The sequence below is a fragment of the Caretta caretta genome, chromosome 4, assembly GCF_965140235.1.
Source record: "Caretta caretta isolate rCarCar2 chromosome 4, rCarCar1.hap1, whole genome shotgun sequence".
Lineage (NCBI taxonomy): Eukaryota > Metazoa > Chordata > Testudines > Cheloniidae > Caretta > Caretta caretta.
This window is the reverse complement of record NC_134209.1, coordinates 117813637-117838444: the sequence shown is the minus strand read 5'-3', so window position 1 is coordinate 117838444 and position 24808 is coordinate 117813637. Positions and strand designations below refer to the sequence as shown.

Here is a 24808-nt window from a genome sequence, read left to right as displayed (position 1 = left end):
AGGTGCTAAAGCAAACAGACAGGGATAGTACAATGTAACATGGTAATCAGTGGTCATATCGTAGCACACCAATTGTCTAACCAGCATTCAGTGTTTCGCAGGCATCCTGACAGTGGCAAGTTAAGGAGAGGTTTGCCAGACATTATGTAGTTAGTGGTTTAGCATATTTTTACAGGAAGCTCCTTGTGTACATATGGAGCAGCATGGGAGGAAGCATGAGGACACTTTGGGGAAAGCTTAAGTAACAGACAGTGAAGGGCGACAGCAGCAGAATGAAGAATGCATCACTCTGACTCTTTACAACCAGCTTCAAATTTGTGCGAGAGATACATGTGTACACATTATACCTCAGTTAGTTTGTAAAGTCCTAAGAACCATCACAGCATAGCAAACTTCACTGAATATGAAAAATGTTTAAAATATCTCAGATGCTCACCTTGCTCCTGAAACTTGTCTTGTGAAAAGCATAGATCCAAGCTGAGTGACAGCCATGTCACTGTGTTTATCTAGGTTCTCTAGTGACATAGCTGAAGACATAAATAGCTGTGTTATAATAAGTGTAATAAAGCTCCTCTTTCATCAGAAAAGAACCATTGATAAGTTTTATCTAACAATGGTAACCTGGTTAAGTATTTGGCTTAGAATATAACTAAGATGAACATTCTTACTATTATTTTTAAGTCTTTTCAGTTTTCCACTAAATATCCTTTCATTATCTTATTAGACTGTTTATACAGTTGAGATACTGTGTGGAGAGAGACATTCCAGTTTTCCAGGTTCAACAGAGTTATTGCTTACAATGAAAATCCCAAGTAAATAAAGGGACTCACTAGTAGTCTATTTTACTGAAATTCGGCGCCAAGCAGTTGTGGTTGAAATAACTATTAAACAGTATAGAAATAAATAAATTGTAGTACTAAATGCTAACATGTCAGTCTTTTTACTCTCATGATCAAACTAAGCATATTTTGATCACAAGCAGTTAGGTATATAAATACAGGGCCTGAGTCACTAACTACACTACTCCACTTTTAGGCTGATGTAATTCCATTGATTTCCATGGGCTCGTATTGGCATAAGATTAATGGAATGGAAGGGTGAACCATATGCAAGCTCATCTTGTGTATGCAAGCATATTAAAAATACAGAAGATTTCAGAAGTGCTGGCTTAGTTCAAACCTGAACGGGAATTACCTAAGGAAATAGGATTGTGTAGTGTGTTCAACAGCCTCTCATTGTAGACTTCTGCTAGCTTCCTCAGCTGACTTGAAAGGTAGGAAAACATTTCCTGGAAAAAAGCAACAATTTTCAATTTTCTTTCTTTCTTTCTCTTTCTCTGTTGAATAGTTAATATCAATTTTGGAAAGTTGTCAGCCTCCAGAATATATCAAAGTACCTAAGTGGTCCCCATTTCATATGTATTAAGCATCAGCCATTTATTTGAGTCAATAGGTCAGACAGTGCCCTTGAGCTGCGCATGGAAGCCTCTTCTTTTGTAGATATCCCTCCATACAGAGAGGGGGTGCTCAGTTGCCTCCATACCATTATCTTCGCCACCTGACCAGATGAAGCAGCTCCATGTGGGCCAGCACCTGTGCTTACGATTCCTATCAATCCCTCTTTGGCTCCGCAGAATTTATATAGAAAAGGTAATCCATCCATCCATCCTGGGAAGGAGCAGGGTGGCCTTGCTGTGATAGAGGCTGCATCTGCAAACATAGCAGACCACCTGTACTCCCACATCATCTCTGATCTAAATTGTTCACCACAACAGGGCAGCCACTGCCAGGGAACCAGGGAGTTAGAGAAGAGCTGACAAGGCCAAAGCTGGTGCAGGGTTGCAGCCAGTCTGCTGTGCTTTCGGGCAAGAGCTTTACCATAGCTCAACAAACCCTTCCCTCCCAACAAGACACTGTGGGGGAATCGCCACAAGGAAATCTTTGCAGAAATAGTCACACACAAAGCCCTTGTCTATAGTATTTATCAGGACAGGGGACACACTGGTTCAGTGAAAAAGTCGAGATATCATTCTTTGGAGCATATTTTATATTTCTTGGTGAATACTATATTTTACATATATTTAGTGTCCTTCATCCTGAAGGAGCCCAAAACACTTCAAATGTATATAACATAGCGCACCACTGGAGTTGAGTATGGCAACCAACTGGTGCATAACTCTGAACGTCAACAAGACATGTTGAGGAGACTAGAGGGAATTTTTGCCCCACTACACCAGGACAAACCTCTACTCTTACAAAAGTCCCACGGCATCTTTCATATCCAAGTACAGCAGATAGGACTATAGCTGTGACACTCATGACATAAGAAGCTGAACCTTTGGTGAAACATGATGATATCTTTGAGCACAAATTCTATCAATAAATAGCCGCTTCAAAAAAAAAAAAATTAACCCTGCATGATGCCAAAGAAAACAGGAATTAGCATTCCTTTCATCCATCTTTTTTAACTTCCCAGTACAACACTAAAAAAGCACATTTTGTTCCATCACATCAATATCTGAGAAGAAAATATTCTTGTTTTTTACCAGCTGAAACAGTTCTGTGATGAATCAGAATATTTCTACTGTTTAGCATCAACAGATCTGGATACAAATGATGGTTAAATATTAACTGTTAATCAATCAGATCAATTTTTTTGCTTTTTGATTGATTTAAAGCAGGGCTTTGGAACAGAGCCCGGAGCTGGAGCGTGGAGCAGCTCTGGAGCAGTGGAGCTGCAGGTTTTTGCCTGGAGCTGGAGCAGAGCCGGAGCACAGCTCCAAAGCCCTGATTTAAAGGTAAACAGTTGGGGAGGTTTGGACCCACTTGTATAAAGTGAGGAGAACACTGTTCTACCTTCATTGCAGGCCAAGTCATGCCAAACTGCTGCTTGCACTGTTTTAATCTGGAACAGTCTGAGTGTAGAAAAAAAGTGCAGTTTGGCATCTGTCACTAGAGGCCTGCAACTGCCATCAGCTCCTAAAAGGATCCCTCTTTTTCTACACAAGAAGGACAATAGGTCAGCATCTGATCTGCCTTCACATTAAGCAAGAGAGCATTGGTATGAGTATGAATGTATTTTGTGCCATACGCTATATTCTTCTCCACAGTCAACTATGCCATGCAGACAGTTCCCCTCCCTGTCCTCTTTCTGGGAAAAGTAGCTGGTCACCCTGCAGCTGCTGCTCAAGCTTTCTAAACATTATAGATGGGTATCAAAAGTTCAGATGTCATTTCATCAGACAGTTCCTTTATTGAAAAGGATGCCAAAAGCAGAGATGCCTACGTGAATTGCCTACCTATCCTGACTAATGCATATGCGACATCACGATATTAGGAAAAAAAAAAAAGCCCACACATCACAGCTGCTTCAGGTCTTCACCAACCAAACAATTCAGTGTTAGTGATGATCCCCTCACACCTCAGCGCAGAACAGATGGACAACAGTCAGAACAAACACCACTCTTCCTAACACTTCCTATGGCCTCTGAGTTGTCATTTTCAGCACTTCACATTGGTAAACATAGGGAGAGAGAGAAGGGGGGGGCACAAAGGCAAAGAGGATTAAAGTTTGGGTAGCCTATTCCTGGTCATTAGATATCAGCTTGTTCTTCCTCCTGACTATAATGATTTTGTTCACCATTCACTTCAGTACAACTGCCTGCTTGCTACTTCTCCCCATCATTCTTTCTCATGGCCATTGCTTCGGCATCCTCATCAATTTTAGGACTTGACAAAGAACCCTCCTTTCTACACACAGCAGCATCAGCATCCTCCATGTGTGGATCATCATCCTACCTTCTGACATGTACCTCTCTGACTGGAACCTGTTAGCTCTGGTGAATTAAAGATACCATTGTAGGTAGCACCTCAGAGATTTTACAGAACCAACTGGGTTGGGGGGCAGTTCTGAGAAATGTGTATACCTCGTTTTCCTGGGCCACTGCGATGAACTGAATTGTAGCCTCCATCTTAGAGAAATCAAGTGAAAATGGCTCCTGAGCTGACCCTCTTAATCACATGGGATGGATTCACTCAAACACAGAGAAATAGTGTCATGCCACCTAACAAAATTAATCAAACTACCTTTAAGTTCACTGACAACAGCATGAAGCTTTTGAGATGTCTAGTTAGAGAAAAAAAACTTGCAAGAGGCTTCTATGGGCAGTGAGGAGGACTACTAGAAACTTGTGGCAAATCATTACTGCTTTGCAGCGGCAATTTGAAACCAAACCCAATACTTCTATGGTTTGAGTACAACAGTTTGCAGTTGGCTTTATTTACAGTATCCTCTTAGAAGCTTAAAAGTAACATTTGTTCCCATATCCAGGCACATTTTTCTTGCTCCTCGTGGAAGACAAACACCATATTCATTTGTTATTCACTTTCTTGTCACAATAAGTTATACTCCTGGGGGAATTCTGTGCCACAGTGTGTGCGCAGAATTCATATTCCCACCGATTTCTTTGACTTCCTGATTGGGAAGCAAAGGGAAGCTGCAAGTGTGGTCACCACCTTCCCCAGCAGAGCAGGCACATTGTTTCAGGCACCCAGAGCAGCTGACAGAGAGGTAAATCACAGAAGGGGGTGGGGATGAAGATGCCCCAGCCAGTGGCTCCTACCCTGTGCCGGGCCCAGCTGCTAGTCCTGGCTGGACTGGGGGAGGACTGGACTTCCTCTTCCCCTGCAAGGAGCAGCTGCGGCCAAGTCAGACCCCAGAAACCTTTCCCGGCTGCAGGAAGCTCTGCCCCCTCCCGCTTCCTGCCCCATCACTCCTCAGCTGCGGAGGGAGGGGTCACTGTGGGGGAGCTGCCTGCCACCCATGCATCTGGACCCCTCCATACCCAGATCCCACATCGAGCCTCAATCCCCCAACACCCAGAACCTCCCCACAGAGCTCCCTGCACCCGAACCCCCCCACTGAGCCTCACCCCCTGCATCGACCTCTTGCTGAACCCCCGCACTCGAATCCCCACCCCAATAAGTCCCACCCCCCTCCGCACGTGGACCGCCCCTCGCTGAGCCCTCCACACTCCAACTCCCATCCCACCAAGCCCCATTCTCTCCCAGCACCCAGACCTCCCTGCTGAGCCCCACACACCTGACACTCCCCTCCCCCCCACCCTCGGCTGAGTGCCATCCCCTCATACCCAGACACACACTCCCAGCTTAGCCCCAACCACCTTCACTGGACCCCTCTGCAGAGTCCCATTAGCCCTGCACCCAGAACCCACAACGAGCCCCTGTGCATCCAGATCCCCCACATACACACTGACTGTCCCACACAGAACCCTCTCACCCCACACCTGGATTCCCCCACACTACGTCGCTCCACACTTGGATCCTGCTGGGTTGAACCTGCTTGTCCCACACCTGGTGCACCTGGCGTAGAGGGGCAGGGCCTGTGGTGTTTCTGGGGCAGGCCTGGTCCTTGCACTGTGTCAGGGTCAGGTGCAGCCTCACTGCCGAGTCTGTGTCCTAGGAGGGGTCCAGGGTGACTCCTACCTCTGTGTAGCCAGTGCCCTGTGCTCCCTACTGCCATGCTGGAGCCTCCACATTTATTGACAAATAAAATTTGCAAAATTTTAGAACACTGTGCATAATTTTTAATTTTTTTGGTGCAGAATTCCCTCAGGAGTAAATAAGTATCTCTAATGTGCTCATCTATTATATCAGTATCATTTTTGTAATCTGATTTGTTCATTATTTTGTGCTCCCTCTATTGGCTATTTACTTCTGCAGCAACAGAGGATAACACTGCAAGGGAGTGTATTTACAATGGCTGTTCTCAGAATACATTTATTGAGAATGGTGATGAGAGAAAGTTAGAGATGAGAACAGTAAGATATTCCCCAACAATTTAACACTCTAAGGGTGTCTCATTTGAGGACTTCCCTATAGTGTAGTACATTTGACAATGTCCCTTTAATAAAGTAACTTCCGATTTGTATAATTGAGTTCTTAACTTAGCTACTTATAGCAGTACATTTTCCTCATTTATGATTAGATATCTAAACCACTCAATTAGCCCAGAATTGTTACTTGCATGTGGAGGGACTAGATGAATCAGGGAAGAATGAAGAAGTAGGAGAGGAAACCTAGGTATATGCATTTTCATCAAACTGACTGAAAACCTCTGTATACAAATTTAAATGTTTTCCTGTTTTTGTAAAATAGCATGCTTTGCATTTTAGAATTTTTATTTTCCATTTAACAACATCTAGATCTTCTATAAATAAATAGTTAGCTAAGCAGTTCACTGTACAATAAATTAATGACTTTTCAGATTTGGCAATATTTTGGGGGGTCAAGTCTATAGTTGACCTCTATTATAAAATCATTTTCTGCTGCATGGAAAATTTATAAGCACCCCAAGCAAATATATACAATGAGCTCTTAAAAGAAATTTAGGTAAATACAATTGATTTTTTATGTGGTAGGCACTATTACTCAGTTTTTAAAAGACTTATCATACTAAAAGGTGTATTGAATTACTTACACAGTAAATGTCAGCTAAATTGCTAGGGGGAAGAGTGAATGAAAATGTGAAACAACTGTACCACAAAAACTAGCTAGCTATTGAGTAAATGCTGTTATATGAAAATATATTGCACTTCTGGCATTCTAGCTTGATTTCTAACCCCCTGAAACAATCACATCTAACGGAAAACTGAAAATTCAGTTAATCCTAGAAGCAGCGTATATCAAAAGTGCCAAATGACATGGTCAGGTTAGATATAATCACAAGCTTCACAGAAGTATATATAAAACTATCAAGAAACTTTTGAAGAAGTGAGCAAAAAAAATCAGTGTTGTTTCTGGAGCCAATTTTGGTAACCTGGATATAAAGGGACAGTTCCTCATCTGCTGTAAATTAGCACAGCTTCATTGAAATCAGTCTAGCCTGAGGTTTCATATTAGACCGACCATGAAATGTGAGGTAGTAACACAAAAATCCAGTCTATGAATATCACGGGAAAGTCTTTAGAAATGGGATTTATGGTTTCTAGGTTTACCCGTTAATAAAGCCATCTACTACAATATGTACCGTTCAGTGCAGATATACATATTGCATAATACACACATACCCATTTTTGGACAGGAAAATTATTTTATTGGACATTAATAACTTTCAGAGGAACAGCCGTGTTAGTCTGTATTCGCAAAAAGAAAAGGAGTACTTGTGGCACCTTAGAGACTAACCAATTTATTTGAGCATGAGCTTTCGTGAGCCACAGCTCACTTCATCAGATGTGTACCGTGGAAACTGCAGCAGACTTTATATACACACAGAGAATATGAAACAATACCTCCTCCCACCCCACTGTCCTGCTGGTAATAGCTTATCTAAAGTGATCAGCAGGTGGGCCATTTCCAGCACAAATCCAGGTTTTCTCACCCTCCACCCCCCCACACAAATTCACTCTCCTGCTGGTGCTAGCCCATCCAAAGTGACAACTCTTTACATAATCAAGTCGGGCTATTTCCTGCATAGATCCAGGTTTTCTCACTTCCCCCCCACCCCCAAACACACACAAACTCACTCTCCTGCTGGTAATAGCTCATCTAAACTGACCACTCTCCAAGTTTAAATCCAAGTTAAACCAGAATATCTGGGGGGGGGGGGGGGAGGAAAAAACAAGAGGAAACAGGCTACCTTGCATAATGACTTAGCCACTCCCAGTCTCTATTTAAGCCTAAATTAATAGTATCCAATTTGCAAATGAATTCCAATTCAGCAGTTTCTCGCTGGAGTCTGGATTTGAAGTTTTTTTGTTTTAAGATAGCGACCTTCATGTCTGTGATTGCGTGACCAGAGAGATTGAAGTGTTCTCCGACTGGTTTATGAATGTTATAATTCTTGACATCTGATTTGTGTCCATTTATTCTTTTACGTAGAGACTGTCCAGTTTGACCAATGTACATGGCAGAGGGGCATTGCTGGCACATGATGGCATATATCACATTGGTGGATGTGCAGGTGAATGAGCCTCTGATAGTGTGGCTGATGTTATTAGGCCCTGTGATGGTGTCCCCTGAATAGATATGTGGGCACAATTGGCAACAGGCTTTGTTGCAAGGATAAGTTCCTGGGTTAGTGGTTCTGTTGTGTGGTATGTGGTTGTTGGTGAGTATTTGCTTCAGGTTGCGGGGCTGTCTGTAGGCAAGGACTGGCCTGTCTCCCAAGACTTGTGAGAGTGTTGGGTCATCCTTTAGGATAGGTTGTAGATCCTTAATAATGCGTTGGAGGGGTTTTAGTTGGGGGCTGAAGGGTCCAAATGCAAACAGATGGACATCGTACCAAAAGGACTGAAGGTAAAAAATCCATTACAATCTACATACCACACAGACTATGCTGACAGCTTGTGCCTCACGCTCTCAAAGAAACTGCGGAATCACCTGATCAAGATCCTCTACAGCAAACAGGGAAAGATTAAGAATGAGCTCTCAAAAATGGATACTCTCATAAAGAACCAACCTTCCACACAAACTTCCTCGTGGCTGGATTTTACTAAAACTAGACAAGCCATTTACAATGCACACTTTGCTTCTCTACAAAAGAAAAAGGACACTAAACTTTCTAAACTACTACATGCTACAAGGGGCCACAGCAATGGTTCCCTCACCCCACCTAGCAATATTGTTAACCTATCCAACTATACTCTCAGCCCAGCAGAAGCAGCTGTTCTATCTCGGGGCCTCTCCTTCTGCCCCTCCACCCCCACGAACATGATACAGTTCTGTGGTGACCTAGAATCCTATTTTCGACGTCTCCGTCTCAAGGAATATTTCCAAAATACCTCTGAACAACATACTAATCCACAGAGGTCTCCCTGCCAACACTACAGAAAGAGGGATTCTAGATGGACTCCTCCTGAAGGTCGAAACAGCAGACTGGACTTCTACATAGAGTGCTTCCGCCGACGTGCACGGGCTGAAATTGTGGAAAAGCAGCATCACTTGCCCCATAACCTCAGCCATGCGGAACGCAATGCCATCCACAGCCTCAGAAACAACTCTGACATCATAATCAAAAAGGCTGACAAAGGAGGTGCTGTTGTCATCATGAATAGGTCGGAATATGAACAAGAGGCTGCTAGGCAGCTCTCCAACACGAGTTTCTACAAGCCATTACCCTATGATCCCACTGAGAGTTACCAAAAGCAACTACAGCATTTGCTCAAGAAACTTCCTGAAAAAGCACAAGATCAAATCCGCACAGACACACCCCTGGAACCCCGACCTGGGATATTCTATCTACTACCCAAGATCCATAAACCTGGAAATCCTGGGCGCCCCATCATCTCAGGCATTGGCACCCTGACAGCAGGATTGTCTGGCTATGTAGACTCCCTCCTCAGGCCCTACGCTACCAGCACTCCCAGCTACCTTCGAGACACCACTGACTTCCTGAGGAAACTTCAATCCATCGGTGATCTTCCTGATAACACCATCCTGGCTACTATGGATGTAGAAGCCCTCTACACCAACATTCCACACAAAGATGGACTACAGGCCGTCAGGAACACTATCCCCGATAATGTCACGGCTAACCTGGTGGCTGAACTTTGTGACTTTGTCCTTACCCATAACTATTTCACATTTGGGGACAATGTATACCTTCAGATCAGCGGCACTGCTATGGGTACCCGCATGGCCCCACAGTATGCCAACATTTTTATGGCTGATTTAGAACAACGCTTCCTCAGCTCTCGTCCCCTAAAGCCCCTACTCTACTTGCGCTATATTGATGACATCTTCATCATCTGGACCCATGGAAAAGAAGCCCTTGAGGAATTCCACCATGATTTCAACAATTTCCATCCCACCACCAACCTCAGCCTGGTCCAGTCCACACAAGAGATCCACTTCCTGGACACTACAGTGCTAATAAACAATGGCCACATAAACACCACCCTATACCGGAAACCTACTGACCGCTATTCCTACCTGCATGCCTCCAGCTTTCACCCTGACCACACCACACGATCCATCGTCTACAGCCAAGCTCTGCGATACAACCGCATTTGCTCCAACCCCTCAGACAGAGACAAACACCTACAAGATCTCTGTCAAGCTTTCTTACAACTACAATACCCACCTGCAGAAGTAAAGAAACAGATTGATAGAGCCAGAAGAGTTCCCAGAAGTTACCTACTACAGGACAGGCCTAACAAAGAAAATAACAGAACGCCACTAGCGGTCACCTTCAGCCCCCAACTAAAACCCCTCCAACGCATTATTAAGGATCTACAACCTATCCTAAAGGATGACCCAACACTCTCACAAGTCTTGGGAGACAGGCCAGTCCTTGCCTACAGACAGCCCCGCAACCTGAAGCAAATACTCACCAACAACCACATACCACACAACAGAACCACTAACCCAGGAACTTATCCTTGCAACAAAGCCCTTTGCCAATTGTGCCCACATATCTATTCAGGGGACACCATCACAGGGCCTAATAACATCAGCCACACTATCAGAGGCTCATTCACCTGCACATCCACCAATGTGATATATGCCATCATGTGCCAGCAATGCCCCTCTGCCATGTACATTGGTCAAACTGGACAGTCTCTACGTAAAAGAATAAATGGACACAAATCAGATGTCAAGAATTATAACATTCATAAACCAGTCGGAGAACACTTCAATCTCTCTGGTCACGCAATCACAGACATGAAGGTCGCTATCTTAAAACAAAAAAACTTCAAATCCAGACTCCAGCGAGAAACTGCTGAATTGGAATTCATTTGCAAATTGGATACTATTAATTTAGGCTTAAATAGAGACTGGGAGTGGCTAAGTCATTATGCAAGGTAGCCGGTTTCCTCTTGTTTTTTCCTAACCCCCCCCCCCCAGATATTCTGGTTTAACTTGGATTTAAACTTGGAGAGTGGTCAGTTTAGATGAGCTATTACCAGCAGGAGAGTGAGTTTGTGTGTGTATGGGGGTGGGGGGGAAGTGAGAAAACCTGGATCTATGCAGGAAATAGCCCGACTTGATTATGTAAAGAGTTGTCACTTTGGATGGGCTAGCACCAGCAGGAGAGTGAATTTGTGTGGGGGGGTGGAGGGTGAGAAAACCTGGATTTGTGCTGGAAATGGCCCACCTGCTGATCACTTTAGATAAGCTATTACCAGCAGGACAGTGGGGTGGGAGGAGGTATTGTTTCATATTCTCTGTGTGTATATAAAGTCTGCTGCAGTTTCCACGGTACACATCTGATGAAGTGAGCTGTGGCTCACGAAAGCTCATGCTCAAATAAATTGGTTAGTCTCTATGGTGCCACAAGTACTCCTATTAATAACTTTGGAATCTTTACATTTTAATGCAGAATCTTTACTGGAGATATGTTCTCAGAAATAGTTGAATCATACTACATATTTATATTGCAGAATTCTTCTAGTTTTGAGAAGCTAAACTAGACTTAAAGGGCTTTCCATCTCTTAGGAGATGGTGGGTTTAAAAAATATTATTTGCCTTGGATTATGGTAATACCTAGAGGCTGCACCATGCTAGGCCCTGCACTCATACAACACATATGGAAGCTGTTCCATGCTCTTAATCATTTTTGTTGTCCTTTTCTGAACTTTTTCCAAGTCCAATACTTCTTTTCTGGGATGGAGCAACCACATCTGCATGCAGTATTCAAGACGTGGGTGTACCATGGATTTATACAGAGGCAATATGATATTTTCTGTCTTATTATCCATCCCTTTCTTAATGATTCGCAACATTCTGTTCACTTTTTTGACTGCTGCTGCATATTGAGTGGATGTTTTCAGAGAACTATCCACAATGACTCCAAGATCTCTTTCTTGAGTGGTAACAGCTAATTTAGATACCATCCTTTTATATGTATAGTTGGGATTATGTTTTCCAGTGTGCATTACTTTGCATTTATCAACATTGAATTTCATCTGCCATTTTGTTGCCCAGTCACCCAGTTTTGAGAGATCCTTTTGTAGCTCTTCGCAGTCTGCTTGGGACTTAAATATCTTGAGTAGTTTTGTATCACCTGCAAATTCTGCCACCTCAATATTTACCTCTTTTTCCATTTATGAATATGTTAAATAGGACTGGTCCCAGTACAGACCCCTGGGGGATACCACTATTTACCTCTCTCCATTCTGAAAACTGATCATTTATTCCTAACCTTTGTTTCTGATCTTTTAAGCAGTTACTAATCCATAAGAGAACCTTCCCTCTTATCCCGTGACTGCTTACTTTGCTTAAGAGCCTTTGGCAAGGGACCTTGTCAAAGGCTTTCTGAAAATCTGAATACACTATATCCACTGGATCCCCCTTGTCCACATGCTTGTTGACCCCCTCAAAGAATTGTAGATTGATTAGGCATGATTTCATTATACAAAAACAATGTTGATTATTCCCAAACAAATTATGTTCATCTATGTGTCTGACAATTTCGTTCTTTACTATAGTTTCAACCAGTTTGTCCGCTACTGAAGTCAGGCTTACTAGCCTGTAATTGCCGGGGTCTCCTCTGGAGCCCTTTTTAAAAACTGGCATCACATTAGCTATCCTCTAGTCATTTGGTACAGAAGCTCATTTGAATGATAGGTTATAGACAGTTTGTAGTCCTGCAATTTCACATTTGAGCTCCTTCAAAACTCTTAGGTGAATATCATCTGGTTCTGGTGACTTAGTACTGTTTAGTTTATCAATTTGTTCCAAAAAGTCCTCTTAATGAGACCTCAATCTGGGACAGTTCCTCAGATTTGTCACCTAAAAAGAATTGCTCAGGTTTGGGAATCTCCCTCACGTCCTCAACCGTGAAGACCGATTCAAAGAATTCATTTAGTTTCTCTGCAGTGGCCTTATCATCCTTAAGTGCTCCTTTATTATCTCAACCGTCCAGTGGTCGTTTAGCAGTTAGCAATATTGCTTCTGATGTACTTTAAAAAAATTTTGCTATTACTTTTTGAGTCTTTGGCTAGCTGTTCTTCAAATTCTTTTTTGGCCTTCCTAATTATATTTTTACACTTCATTTGCCAGAGTTTGTGCTCCTTTCTATTTTCCTCATTAGGATTTAACTTCCACTTTATAAAGGATGTCTTTTTGCCTCTCACTGCTTCTTTTACTCGGTTGTTTAGCCACAGTGGCTCTTTTTTGGTTCTCTTTTTATGTTTTTTAATTTGGGGTACACATTTAAATTGAGGGATTTTACTTTTGGTTCTGTACCTTTTAATTTCTGTTTAACTAAACTCCTCATTTTTGTGTAGTTACCCTTTCTGAAATTAAAATGTTACAGTGTTGGGTTACTGTGGTGTTTTCCCCGCTCCAGGGATGTTACATTTAATTATATTATGGTCACTATTACCAAGCAGTCCAGCTATATTCACCTCTTGGACCTGATCCTATGCTTCACGTAGGACTAAATCAAAAATTGCATCTCCTCTTGTGGGTTCCAGGACTAGCTGCTCCAAGAAGCAGTCATTTAAGCTGTCAAGCAACTTTATCTCTGCATCCCTCCAGAGGTGATATGTACCCAGCCAATACGGGGATAGTTGAAATCCCCCATTATTACTGAGTTTTTTATTTTAATAGCCCCTTCTAATCTCCCTGACAGTCACTATCAACATCCTGGTCAGGTGGTCTGTAATATATCCCTACTGCTATATTCTGATTACTCAAGCATGGAATTACTATCACAGAGATTCTATGGTACAGTTTGGTTCATTTAAGATTTTTACTTCATTTGATTCTACGCTTTCTTTCACATATAGTGCCAATCCCCCACGAGCACGATCCGTTCTGTCCTTCCAATATTGTTACTAAAAAGAAAAGGAGTAATTGTGGCACCTTAGAGACTAACCAATTTATTTGAGCATAAGCTTTCGTGAGCTACAGCTCACTTCATCGGATGCATACTGTGGAAACTGCAGAAGACATTATATACACAGAGACCATGAAACAATACCTCCTCCCACCCCACTCTCCTGCTGGTAATAGCTTATCTAAAGTTTTGGGGGGAAATAAAAGGAGGGGGGGTGAGAAAACCTGGATTTGTGCTGGAAATGGCCCACCTTGATTATCATACACATTGTAAAGAGAGTGGTCACTTTGGATGGGCTATTACCAGCAGGAGAGTGAGTTTCTGTGTGGGGGGGCGGAGGGTGAGAAAACCTGGATTTGTGCTGGAAATGGCCCAACTTGATTATCATACACATTGTAAGGAGAGTGATCACTTTAGATAAGCTATTACCAGCAGGAGAGTGGGGTGGGAGGAGGTATTGTTTCATGGTCTCTGTGTATATAATGTCTTCTGCAGTTTCCACAGTATGCATCCAATGAAGTGAGCTGTAGCTCACGAAAGCTTATGCTCAAATAAATTGGTTAGTCTCTAAGGTGCCACAAATACTCCTTTTCTTTTTGCGAATACAGACTAACACGGCTGTTACTCTGAAACGTGGTGTGACTGTGTCCCATTGATTATCCTCATTCCACCAAGTTTCTGTGATGCCTATTATATCTATATCCACCCATCTTATTATTTAGACTTCTAGAATTGATATATAAGCACTTTAAAAACTCATAACATTTTAAGCTGCTGGCCATTACATGATGTAATTGAATGGGACTCTTTTTCATTTGACAGATCCTCCCCTAAGGGATGTCTGAACCATGTGCTCCTCCGCACCTGTCGGCTTTCCCCCAGCCCTTAGTTTAAAAAATGCTCTACAACTTTTTAAATTTTAAGTGGCAGCAATCTGATTCCATTTTGGTTTAGGTGGAGCCCATCCTTCCTGTATAGGTTCCCCCTTTTCCAAAAATTTCCCCAGTTCCTAATAAATCTAAACCCCTCCTACCTATACCATCGTCTCATCCACGCATTGAGACCCTGCAGTTCTGCCTCTCTAACTGGCCCTGCGTGTGGAACTGGAAGCATTTCGGAGAATGCCACCATGAAGGTCCTGGACTTTAATCTCTTACCTAGCTGCCTAAATTTGGCCTCCAGGACCTCTCTCCTATCCTTCCCTATGTCATTGGTACCTACATGTACCACAACCACCAACTCCTCCCCAGCGCTACACATGAGCCTATCTAGAGGTCTCGAGAGATCCGCAACCTTCACACCAGGCAGGCAAGTCACCATGCGGTTCTCCCGCTCATCGCAAACCCAGCTATAGACATTTCTAATGATTGAATTGCCCATTACTAATACTTGTCTCTTCCTAATAATTGGCATTCCCTCCCTCAGAGAGGTATCCTCAGTGCGAGAGGATATCACATCATCACCTGGAAGGAGGGTCCCAACTATGGTATCATTTCCTTCTGCAAGATCTTCAGTTCTGGAGGGGTGGGAGCGATCATGGCTTTAAGCCATCTTTGTGCCTTCTTGATCCTGGGTTACTCTGAGAGATGGAGACATCCCTGGCATAACACAGAAAGCCCTTTGGGCCTGACTAAGGCCTGGTCTACACTGAAAAATTAGACAGACCTAGCTTATATCACTCCAAGCAGTGAAAAATGCTTCACGCTGTGCGACCCAGTTATTGTATATAGACACTGTAGATGCAGCTTGGTCGATGGATTAACTACATCAATGGAAAAACCCTTTCCGTTGATGTAGGAAGCATCTACATTATGACAGCACAGCTGCAGCACTAGACACAGAATTTTCCTGGGTCTGCCCTGTGAGCTGCAGCACTGCCCAGAATTTCCATAGTTATATGCATGCTGTGACCCTTCCCCCAATACACCTCTCCTGACCAGAGCTCCATCCCACTCCTATTTCAGGATTTGCAAAGTGCTCCTCAGAGGATAGCCTTACAGCTATCTTCTGCAGTGCTTCCCTGGCCAGATATAGAGATTTCAGAGCCCTGTCCCTTTTACCTGGCTTAATGAGGATGGGATAGTATGAGAATCTCACCCTAAGAAATTAAGCTAAGGTATGTGGGTTTGGTTTTTTTGTGACATTTGAACTATTTTAGGTTCAGAATTAATCCTTAGCACCTGGCATCTTCAAAGCAGTTTACAAACCCATTAATCTCAAAACCCCTGTCAATTCCTATTTTTCACATAGAAAAGCTAGAACAGAGAGGTTATTGTATCTGATTTTCAGAGTGGCTAAGCACCCACAGCTCCAATGTAAGTAAATGGGAAATGCAGGAGCTCAGCACCTTTGAAATCAGTCTCTAGGGATACGTCTAAATTAAAATGATGCTGCGCCACAGCAGCACTTCGGTGTAGATATTACCAATAGAGTACATGACGGAGGTAAACCACCTCCCCAGAGGGGGCAGTTAGGTTCCATTGTGCTAGCACTGTCTACACTGGGGATAGGCTGGACTAGTATGTCTCTCAGGGTATGGATTTTTCACACCCCTAAGGGATGTAGCTCTACTAATATAAATTCTTAGTGCAGACCAGGCCTACATGACTTGCCCCAGACCTTATAACAAGTAAGTGACATAGAAATTTAGAACTTAGAAGTTTCTGTCTTCCAGCCCATACTAAATCTACTGACACACATTATGGTTCCAGAGAGAGCCCCTTCAATATACTTGTTTGAAGACACCTTTGGACAACATACTGTAAAGAATTTAAATGCTTAAAACAATTATATAGTCTGTATTTGATTACAAATACAAGATTAGACATTCTTTAGTCTTAAGAATCCACAAGAAAAACACAAAGTAGAAGGATTTGAAAAGCGTAATTAAAAATGAAACCCCTCTGCAACCACTGAGAACTACAGCTTGCTAAAACGCAGAGTCCAATTTCTGAAATGACACAGAGCTTAAGCTGAAATCTCATTTGTTCCAAACACTGGTATATAATTAATGTCAGTTTTAAAAATGGAAACTGGCTTACAAATGGAGGCTTAAATGCTCCAAAATAGTTGCTTAAAAATGCAAGAAAACAAACCAAAAACGCCCAACCCTCCACCACTCAGGTAAGATGACGACACATTGTTGAACGGGATCCTCATGTTCTAAACTTAATTGTTTTTGTTTTCAACTATGTAAATCCTACCATGCACACTGTTCTGTGTCTGCGTGACCTTTAGATCCATGCATCTCTAATACAGACTCTGGACATGTATACTGCTTTTGACCATTTACTCATGCCATGTGCTTGCATAATTGCAAAACATAATTTAAGATATTAAATTTATGCATTAACGTCAGCTAAGTGAGAAAGTCATGGAAATGGTGGGTCTGAATCCAGGTTCTACAAAGCATCTGAAAGTTCCATATAAAGAGAAAATCCTGCAGTAACTCAAAAAATCTCACAAACTATAACATGGGAATCTAACACTTCACGAATTCTGAGACAGCAACAAATGTCTCTCATCTGAATAAGTGAAAGTATTGGAGTACTAACATTTTGAAAACTTAACAGTCTTAATATGCATTACGAGCATTTTCTCTCACTATTCCTAAGTTCAGCTGTAAGCAGAGCAGCAATATAACTTGATTTTGAATTGTAGAGACAAAATATAGTACATTCATATTTATCAACACAGTCTACATTTTCTTGGTAACACATATGTAAAACAGCTACAAATCAAAATGTTCCTCTCCATTGTACCTTTCTCTTTCATGTAGTTTTAAATACTTCATACTCATGTGTCATTATGGAATATAGTGGCTCTGTAAATAACTAAAGTTAGAAACACCTAGTCACCAAAACAAAATCTGCATTGCATTTCAAAAGCAGGAAATAACATATGCTGGCTGTGTCTCAGCGGTAGCCAATACATCCTGACCATTAGGTTATTGAGAAAACTAAGGAAAATGCTAAATAGTTGAGCACAACACTCTGTAGTTGCCTTCCTGATATCACCAACATATCAAATGGTTAGACAGAGCAGTAAGATGTTCTCCACAGTATAGGTAACCAATGTTAAATCTGATACTGTAATTTAGGTTCTTTGGTTGTCATGATTATTCTGAGTTTATTAACATTTGCTCCTCAGCATGAGTAATATTTTGCATTGGGTGTCAGGAATTGTATTACTACTATGTTTGGTACATATTGTCTGGTTCAGCCAAAGAAATAAGTATATAACATATAGGTTTCATGTTAAAACCTGAAATATAGAATTTGATGCACAACAAGCATATTATGTAAGAGCACCAAAAGATCACCTCTTAGAAATCTAACCTTTACATAATACTAGAATTCAAAATGAGAGAAAACATTCATGTACTTGTCATATTTGACTATGTGCCTATTATTGTTCTTTGCATTCCAGTAGTGCCTAGAGTCCCCAGCTAAGACTGGGAACTCATTGTGCTAGGCAGTCTGTAAACACATAGCAAGAGACAGTCCCTGTGTCAATTAATATAAAATGCATGAGGCAATACTGTCACTAGGTGTTAAGTGTGATGTTGGAGGTGACAGGGCTAGAAGAGGGGAGAAAGAAAAAAACTGCTTTCATTCCCCCCCCCCAACCCCCGGAGACAGCAAAACAGCGGTGAAGGTGTTTGTGATCAGTTCTTCCTTCCCAGACATACCCACTGCATTTGTCCCTTAAAGACACATCAGTCTCTCATGTAGGTTCACCTGTTGCCAGCCCCAGCCATTTGCACTCTAAATACGTGCACACTTGGGGTATGTTTATACTGGAATTAGACAACTGCAGCTGGCCTGTGCCAGCTGACTCAGGCTAAGGGGCTGTTTAATTGTGGTGTAGACGTTTGGGTTCGGGCTGCAGCCTGAGCTCTGGGACCCTCCCACCTCACAGAGTCTTAGAACCCGGGTGCCAGACTGATTGAACATCTACACGGCAATTTAACAGCCCCTTAGCCCGAGCCCTGCGAGTCAGCTAGATCCCCTCACTGCTCTGCCCTTGGTCACACAACCACTCCCTCCATATTGCCGTAGGCCCTGAACCTCTGGGCCTGCCTATTGCATGCACACTCCTCTCTCTGCCACCAGATAACATTTTACACCTTGACACAGTTCTCCCCAGTGAAGGGCAGAAACAGAGTAGTCTGGTTCTTGCTTCCCTCTGTTGCAAGAGATTATCCTTCTTTATTTAAAAATCTGGGCTTTTTGTTTTGAGTTGAGCTCAAATAACCTGAAGTAACATTTGATGTGAATAAGGATAAGGTAAGAAAAGAAAGAAAAAATACATGGAGTTTTTTATAGCTTCACTTCTTTTTTGAGTAGGTGTAGGCTGCACCAATATAGAAAGAAGTATTCAATGTCAAGCTATAAATAGCTCCTGCTGAGAGCATAATAGCTCTGCCTCCACAGAGCACAGACAATAAACATCACTATTAGAGTTATACAGTTCAGGAGCAAGAACATTTAAACAAAAAGGGTTCTCATTCCTACCACAAATCCAATAAAGGAAATATTTACACCATACATAAAGTATGTTTACAGCGTAGAGCCACATTTTGAATAAAAAGACCTGCCTATTGAAGTTGTAAATATCTGATGTTTTATTCACTTTAGAATCCTAGTTCCAGGAAAATAATGTCATTACTTTTGAAATATACAGCTATTCATTAAGACATTTTATTTGATAAAGAATTACCATATTTGTGACATGGACAATTCCTACAGCTCCACATTACATATTCACCATCGTTATAAAGCGCACAATCAAAATTAATTTTACGGAAAGGCATAATTAATTTGTTTACAATTATTTAAGGGAATGGGTGGAAGAAAAAGGAAACATTTACTGATGCAAATCTCAGCTTTTTTGTTCATTAGTCAAAATATAGCTAACTACTGTATACCACCTTATTTGTGAATCTAATGATTAAAGGTGTTAGATGGAATTGTATTTGAACAAGAGAGACTATGAAGTTCAGACTGTTTTATTTCACGCATGTGATATGCACAAATAGACAAGAGACACCATGTCTAAGCCCAATACAAAATAAAGTAATAGAAGATGCAGACATTTACATAAAATCAAATCCTCACAACTTTCTTTTAGGTCATGTATAACTGACAGGCTGCAAAATGCCTGACCCAGCCACAAAGGAAGTATTTGCCTAGATTGATAGCGCTTCTGAAATTAGATGGTCCAACCTAAAGCATAACCACTCCCATTAACTCTACTACAAACTGTTTTCAAGTTTCAATTAGTATTCTTCCTGTGAACTGCGTGCTTTTGAAGTGAAATGTTCAGGCCAAATACATGAACATTTAAAAAAATGATCCATGTTTCAAGCAATTTTGTTTTCAAAGTCAGAAACCGTCTGGAATTTGCACTGCTGTTGCTTTCAAAAGTAAAAGGTTTATTTTGGAAGTCACATATATTTTTAAACAATGAGGCATGTGGCTCCTGAAATACAGTAAAGGATTTTAGATTAATTGTCTAGTTTGGGATCCAGTGATAAACAGGCAAACTGCATATACTCATATATGAATGCTCCTGGGCTGTACTGTGACTGCACTGTATTTACAAAGAAAAATAAATGCTGTTTGCCAGAAAGCTTACCTTTCTCTCTTTTAGTAGCTGTCTGTAGCCACTTTCACCCAGGGACAGTAGTGTAATGAGGACATCTAAGGAAGGAGATGCTGAAGCTCTTCCTGAAGCAATGATATACAGATTATTTTAATTCTCTCTCATTTTATGTGTGTATATATATATATATACACACACACATACATACACACACATAAAATTATATATATCACACATTCATCTTTGTGAAATAACTGCAGAGAACTTGAATATCTGCTTCATATAGAAGCAGATATTCAAGTTCTCTGCAGTTATTTCACAAAGATGAATGTGTGTGTATATATATATATATATATATATACACACATACACACATACACACACAGAAGCAGATATTCAAGTTCTCTGCAGTTATTTCACAAAGATGAATCAATCTGTCAATTATTTACCTGGGTACATCTTGCTGATATCCTGGATGAAGGAATCATTGAAGCCAGCAATGACAGCACCACCTACTGGAACCATAAAATTTTTGTCCAAACTCTGGATGAAAGCATCTATTCTACCTACTCGAGCACCCTAAAAACAAAAAAACAAAACAAAAACAACACAACCACCCCACATACATGTACACATTAGGAACAAGTGTTTGACAGCATCCAATTGTATTATGTGTAAAAGCAATGGACAGCAAGTTACATTAATAAAACTCTCATAGAAAATACATTAGAACTAAAACAAAATTAAAATGGTTAAGTTCCTTTTCTCAGTAGTGTTTACTAAGAACATGGTTGCATTGCTACATATCACCACAGGTTCATCTATCTGTAATTCTACTATTAATCCCTATTTTGCAAGGAATTGAAACACTGAACTAAGTTGAAGTCTTACACAATGCGGTACATTTTCAAAGTACTGCATGGATTTTTAACTGTATAACTCCTATAAAAGTCAGTAACCCACAACATTTCAAAAGTTTACCAAATTGAGTCTCAATCAGGGATTATATTTATATATAAAAATGGCCACGGTGTAGCTATGTTTAATTGAGAAAACAGAGTCTTTTCTCAGTGCAGATATATAATTCCCATTAAAACCAGTGGATGATTGTGGGAGAACACTCAATCACTGTCCTTACCAAGATTTCAGTTAATTGTATCATGTAAGATTGCCTATAATATGAAAATGCAAGTAACTCCACTACTGCAAATGGAGTCAAGTTCCCCTCAATAAAAAAAACTGTCATTATAACCAGGAGGCTAAGTATTCTCCAAGACACAGGATGTAAATACTGCAGCAAGGCTCCGTTTTCTGAAGCACAAATCCTGTGAATTCAGAGAAGTCTTATGGTCTGTGTTATGCAGGAGGTCAGACTAGAAAAAAATCACAACGGTCCTTTCTGGCCTTTTAAAAGCCACAAATTTATGAATTCTCCAGTTAGCTGAGACATCTGTAGCAGCATGAAATCAGTATAATATACTCAAGCACACAATTTATTTATATATTAAATCAAGCTACATGAATGTTACTAGTATCTGTGACAATAACAAAACAGAGAAGATGTATTGTCACTTCTGTTTTTTAAACAGCTGTTTGGGTGGTGAGTGGGAGGGAGCCAATGAGCTGGCAGTGTTTTGGTGCGGAGATGAATGCCAGAGGTTTAACACCTGCATTTAGTTGGGGGAAAGGGAAAAGTGGGGCAGTTGACAGGATACTGGGAACAGGATCACTCCCCTGCTTCAAAAAAAAAAAAATCTAGTTTTTTTCCTTCTCATCCTCCCATTCCATTTTGGTTTGTTGGATCCATCCATCTAGCATTTATTTTCTGGCATTCATCATGGTACCTATGAACAATCCATTGGTCTATTAGTAATGAGTGTGTACAAGTGTGACGGGGTGCACTTGCCCTGCACTGGTACTGTGAGAGTTTACTCTACTCTCCAGGCTGAGGAGGCCACACCCCTGCGGCCCTACTGGGCATGCTCCAGCTGGAGACTAGGTATAAAAGGGAGCAGCTCAGCCCATTCAGGGCTGACTGTTGAAGAGAGAAAATGCATGCTGCAAGCTCCAGCCTATGAACTGCAGAAGCCCCAGATGGCAGAAGCCAGGGATGCTGAGACTCTGAAGGATGGCCAAGGAGTGGTGGAGATGTTGGGAGCTTCACTGACTGGGGAGCCCAGAATCCCTGGCATCAGGAACCAGGTAGGAAGTAGCTCAGGGAGAGAAGTTGTGGTGCTGAGTGAGGTCAGCATGTTTTGAACGGATTCCCTGCTGACTCAGTGGGGGGCATACTTGCCACTCACACGGCCCTGAGCTTGGACATGGTGGAGCAGGGAGGGCCCAGATCCCCCTACCTGGCTGTCAGCCACCCTGGGGTGGTGGCCCACTTTTTTGACTGTGGCCGCTAGGCCATGCGGCCCTGAGAGAGGGTGGCTTTACTGACTGTGGCCGCTAGGCTATACACCCTGGCTGAACCGGGAAGCCATATTCACTTGGACCATTAGGTCCCACACCCTGACTCTGGCCATTGGGCCATACAACCTTGAGAGAGTAGCCACACTGACTTTTACCACTAGGCCACACTACCCCAAGACAAGGGGTGATCGGAAGGACGTGACTGTGGGGAAATAATTACCCCACCCCAAGAGGGCATGAGGCGCACTTGCCTTGTGACAACATGGATAAACAGGTGCCCTGGGAACTTCATGTAGCTTCCCCTTCCATCGATATCTATCATTACATTGGAGGGGTGGAATGCCCCAACTTCCCAATATCTTGAGGATGATAGTGGTTTGGGACCCTTGAACTTTTCCCAGGGCCCATGATTCTCCAAGACATCCCTTACCATTGACAAATTCTGCCACTGTTATTGTGGAACGCATTGGCTCCTAAATATACCTTAAAATTCATTTCCTCCTAGATTGTATAATTTCTATTGAAGAAAAGAGATTTCTTTTGTTAACAAACTCTGAAATAATGACTTCAGTTAAATGTTTAAGATTATATCATAAGAAATATCTAGCTACAAGCCAGAAAGAAATGCACAGCCCAATACACTAATGCACATAATTGTGCTTTTCAGTGTTTCTTGACAAGATTATCATTACAAATGATTTTTTCCATTTGAGTTGACACAGGAAATTAAGTTTCTTAACATTCTGATCATAAGTTTAGCCTATAATAATATAGTTTCTCTGATAAGAAACCCTCATTAGCTGTAGGATAATACTCAGCAATTACACAGCCCATCCATGTGAAAATCAAAATGTTTCACAAACAATTACATGTCACAAAACCACTATAATGTAGGTACAATAAATATCAAGTAAACTATAAAACATCAGAAATTGTTTTCCATCCTCATGTCTCAAGTATGTTTTGCCAAGGGCCTTCAACCACTCAAGAGCGCATAGCAGCCATAATCTTACTTCAAATGTTTTTGTTTAAAAAATTAATGCTTGTGAAGATTAAACAATATAATTTTATTAAAGGGTCACCATCAACCTGAAATCTAGGTTTTTTTTTTTTTTAAAATAGTAGTTTCAGGCATTAGACCCAAAGTAATATCCCTTATCTGTGCCTGTGATTTTTTTTGAAAAAATAGGGATTGTAAAATGTTTTCCTCTATCCTGCTGATGTGTGAGACACCAACACAAAAGGGAAATTGATACAAAAAGTGCTGTCAGATGTTAAACATGCTGAAAGATGTCTTTTCCTCTAATCTTTCAGTTATAGCCAGATTAAACGTTTGTAACAGTCAGTAAAACATTTCTCAGAAAGATTTAAGTTGACAGTGTCCCTTTAAAACAAGGAATTTCCACGAACTTCTAGTAAAAGGACTGTTATCAAAATACCTAAAGACCTCAGTCTGTTCAATCTACACTTCTGAAGGTGCTGTTGACCAAAAAAAACCAAACACACATCTAGACTGCAACTACTGATAAAAGGGTTTTAACAGCTTTATTGCTGATGATGCATATTAGGAAATGTCCATTTAACAAACAATTCTCCCAAAACAGGCATTTTTTTAAGAAGTAGCATTATAACAAAGTAGAAAGAAAAGGAGTACTTGTGGCACCTTAGCGACTGTTAGTTTCTAAGGTGCCACAAGCACTCCTTTTCTTTTTGCGAATATAGACTAACATGGCTGCTACTCTGAAACAAACAAAGTAGCTTATCCAGTATCAGTCAGTTTTTCCTCCCCCTGGAACAGTCTGTAGCAATAAGCAAGGATGAGGTGGACATTGGTAGGATGTTGTGGCACTTCTGTCATATTCCTTCAGCCATCTCAGAAGTGCATCAGGAATAAGGTACCTAATTCACATCCTGAAGAGGTCTTAATTCCTATTCAATTACAGTCCACGATTTTAAATATAATTGTTCTAATAAGTTTAGGAAG

At 41.4% G+C, this 24808-nt stretch overlaps 1 protein-coding gene across 2 annotated transcripts in view; it reads right to left on the bottom strand.

The window, feature by feature from the left end:
• SEPSECS (Sep (O-phosphoserine) tRNA:Sec (selenocysteine) tRNA synthase) overlaps positions 1–24808 on the bottom strand; it is a 50336-nt gene that overhangs the window by 2478 nt on the left and 23050 nt on the right. For both annotated transcript variants that reach the window (XM_048848695.2, XM_048848696.2), the window contains exons 7-10: positions 20859–20988; positions 20443–20534; positions 1195–1288; positions 437–527 (exon numbers count right to left, since the gene is read on the bottom strand). In XM_048848695.2, coding sequence (XP_048704652.2) covers positions 437–527; positions 1195–1288; positions 20443–20534; positions 20859–20988 — 407 coding nt within the window. The remainder of the gene's footprint in view (positions 1–436; positions 528–1194; positions 1289–20442; positions 20535–20858; positions 20989–24808) is intronic.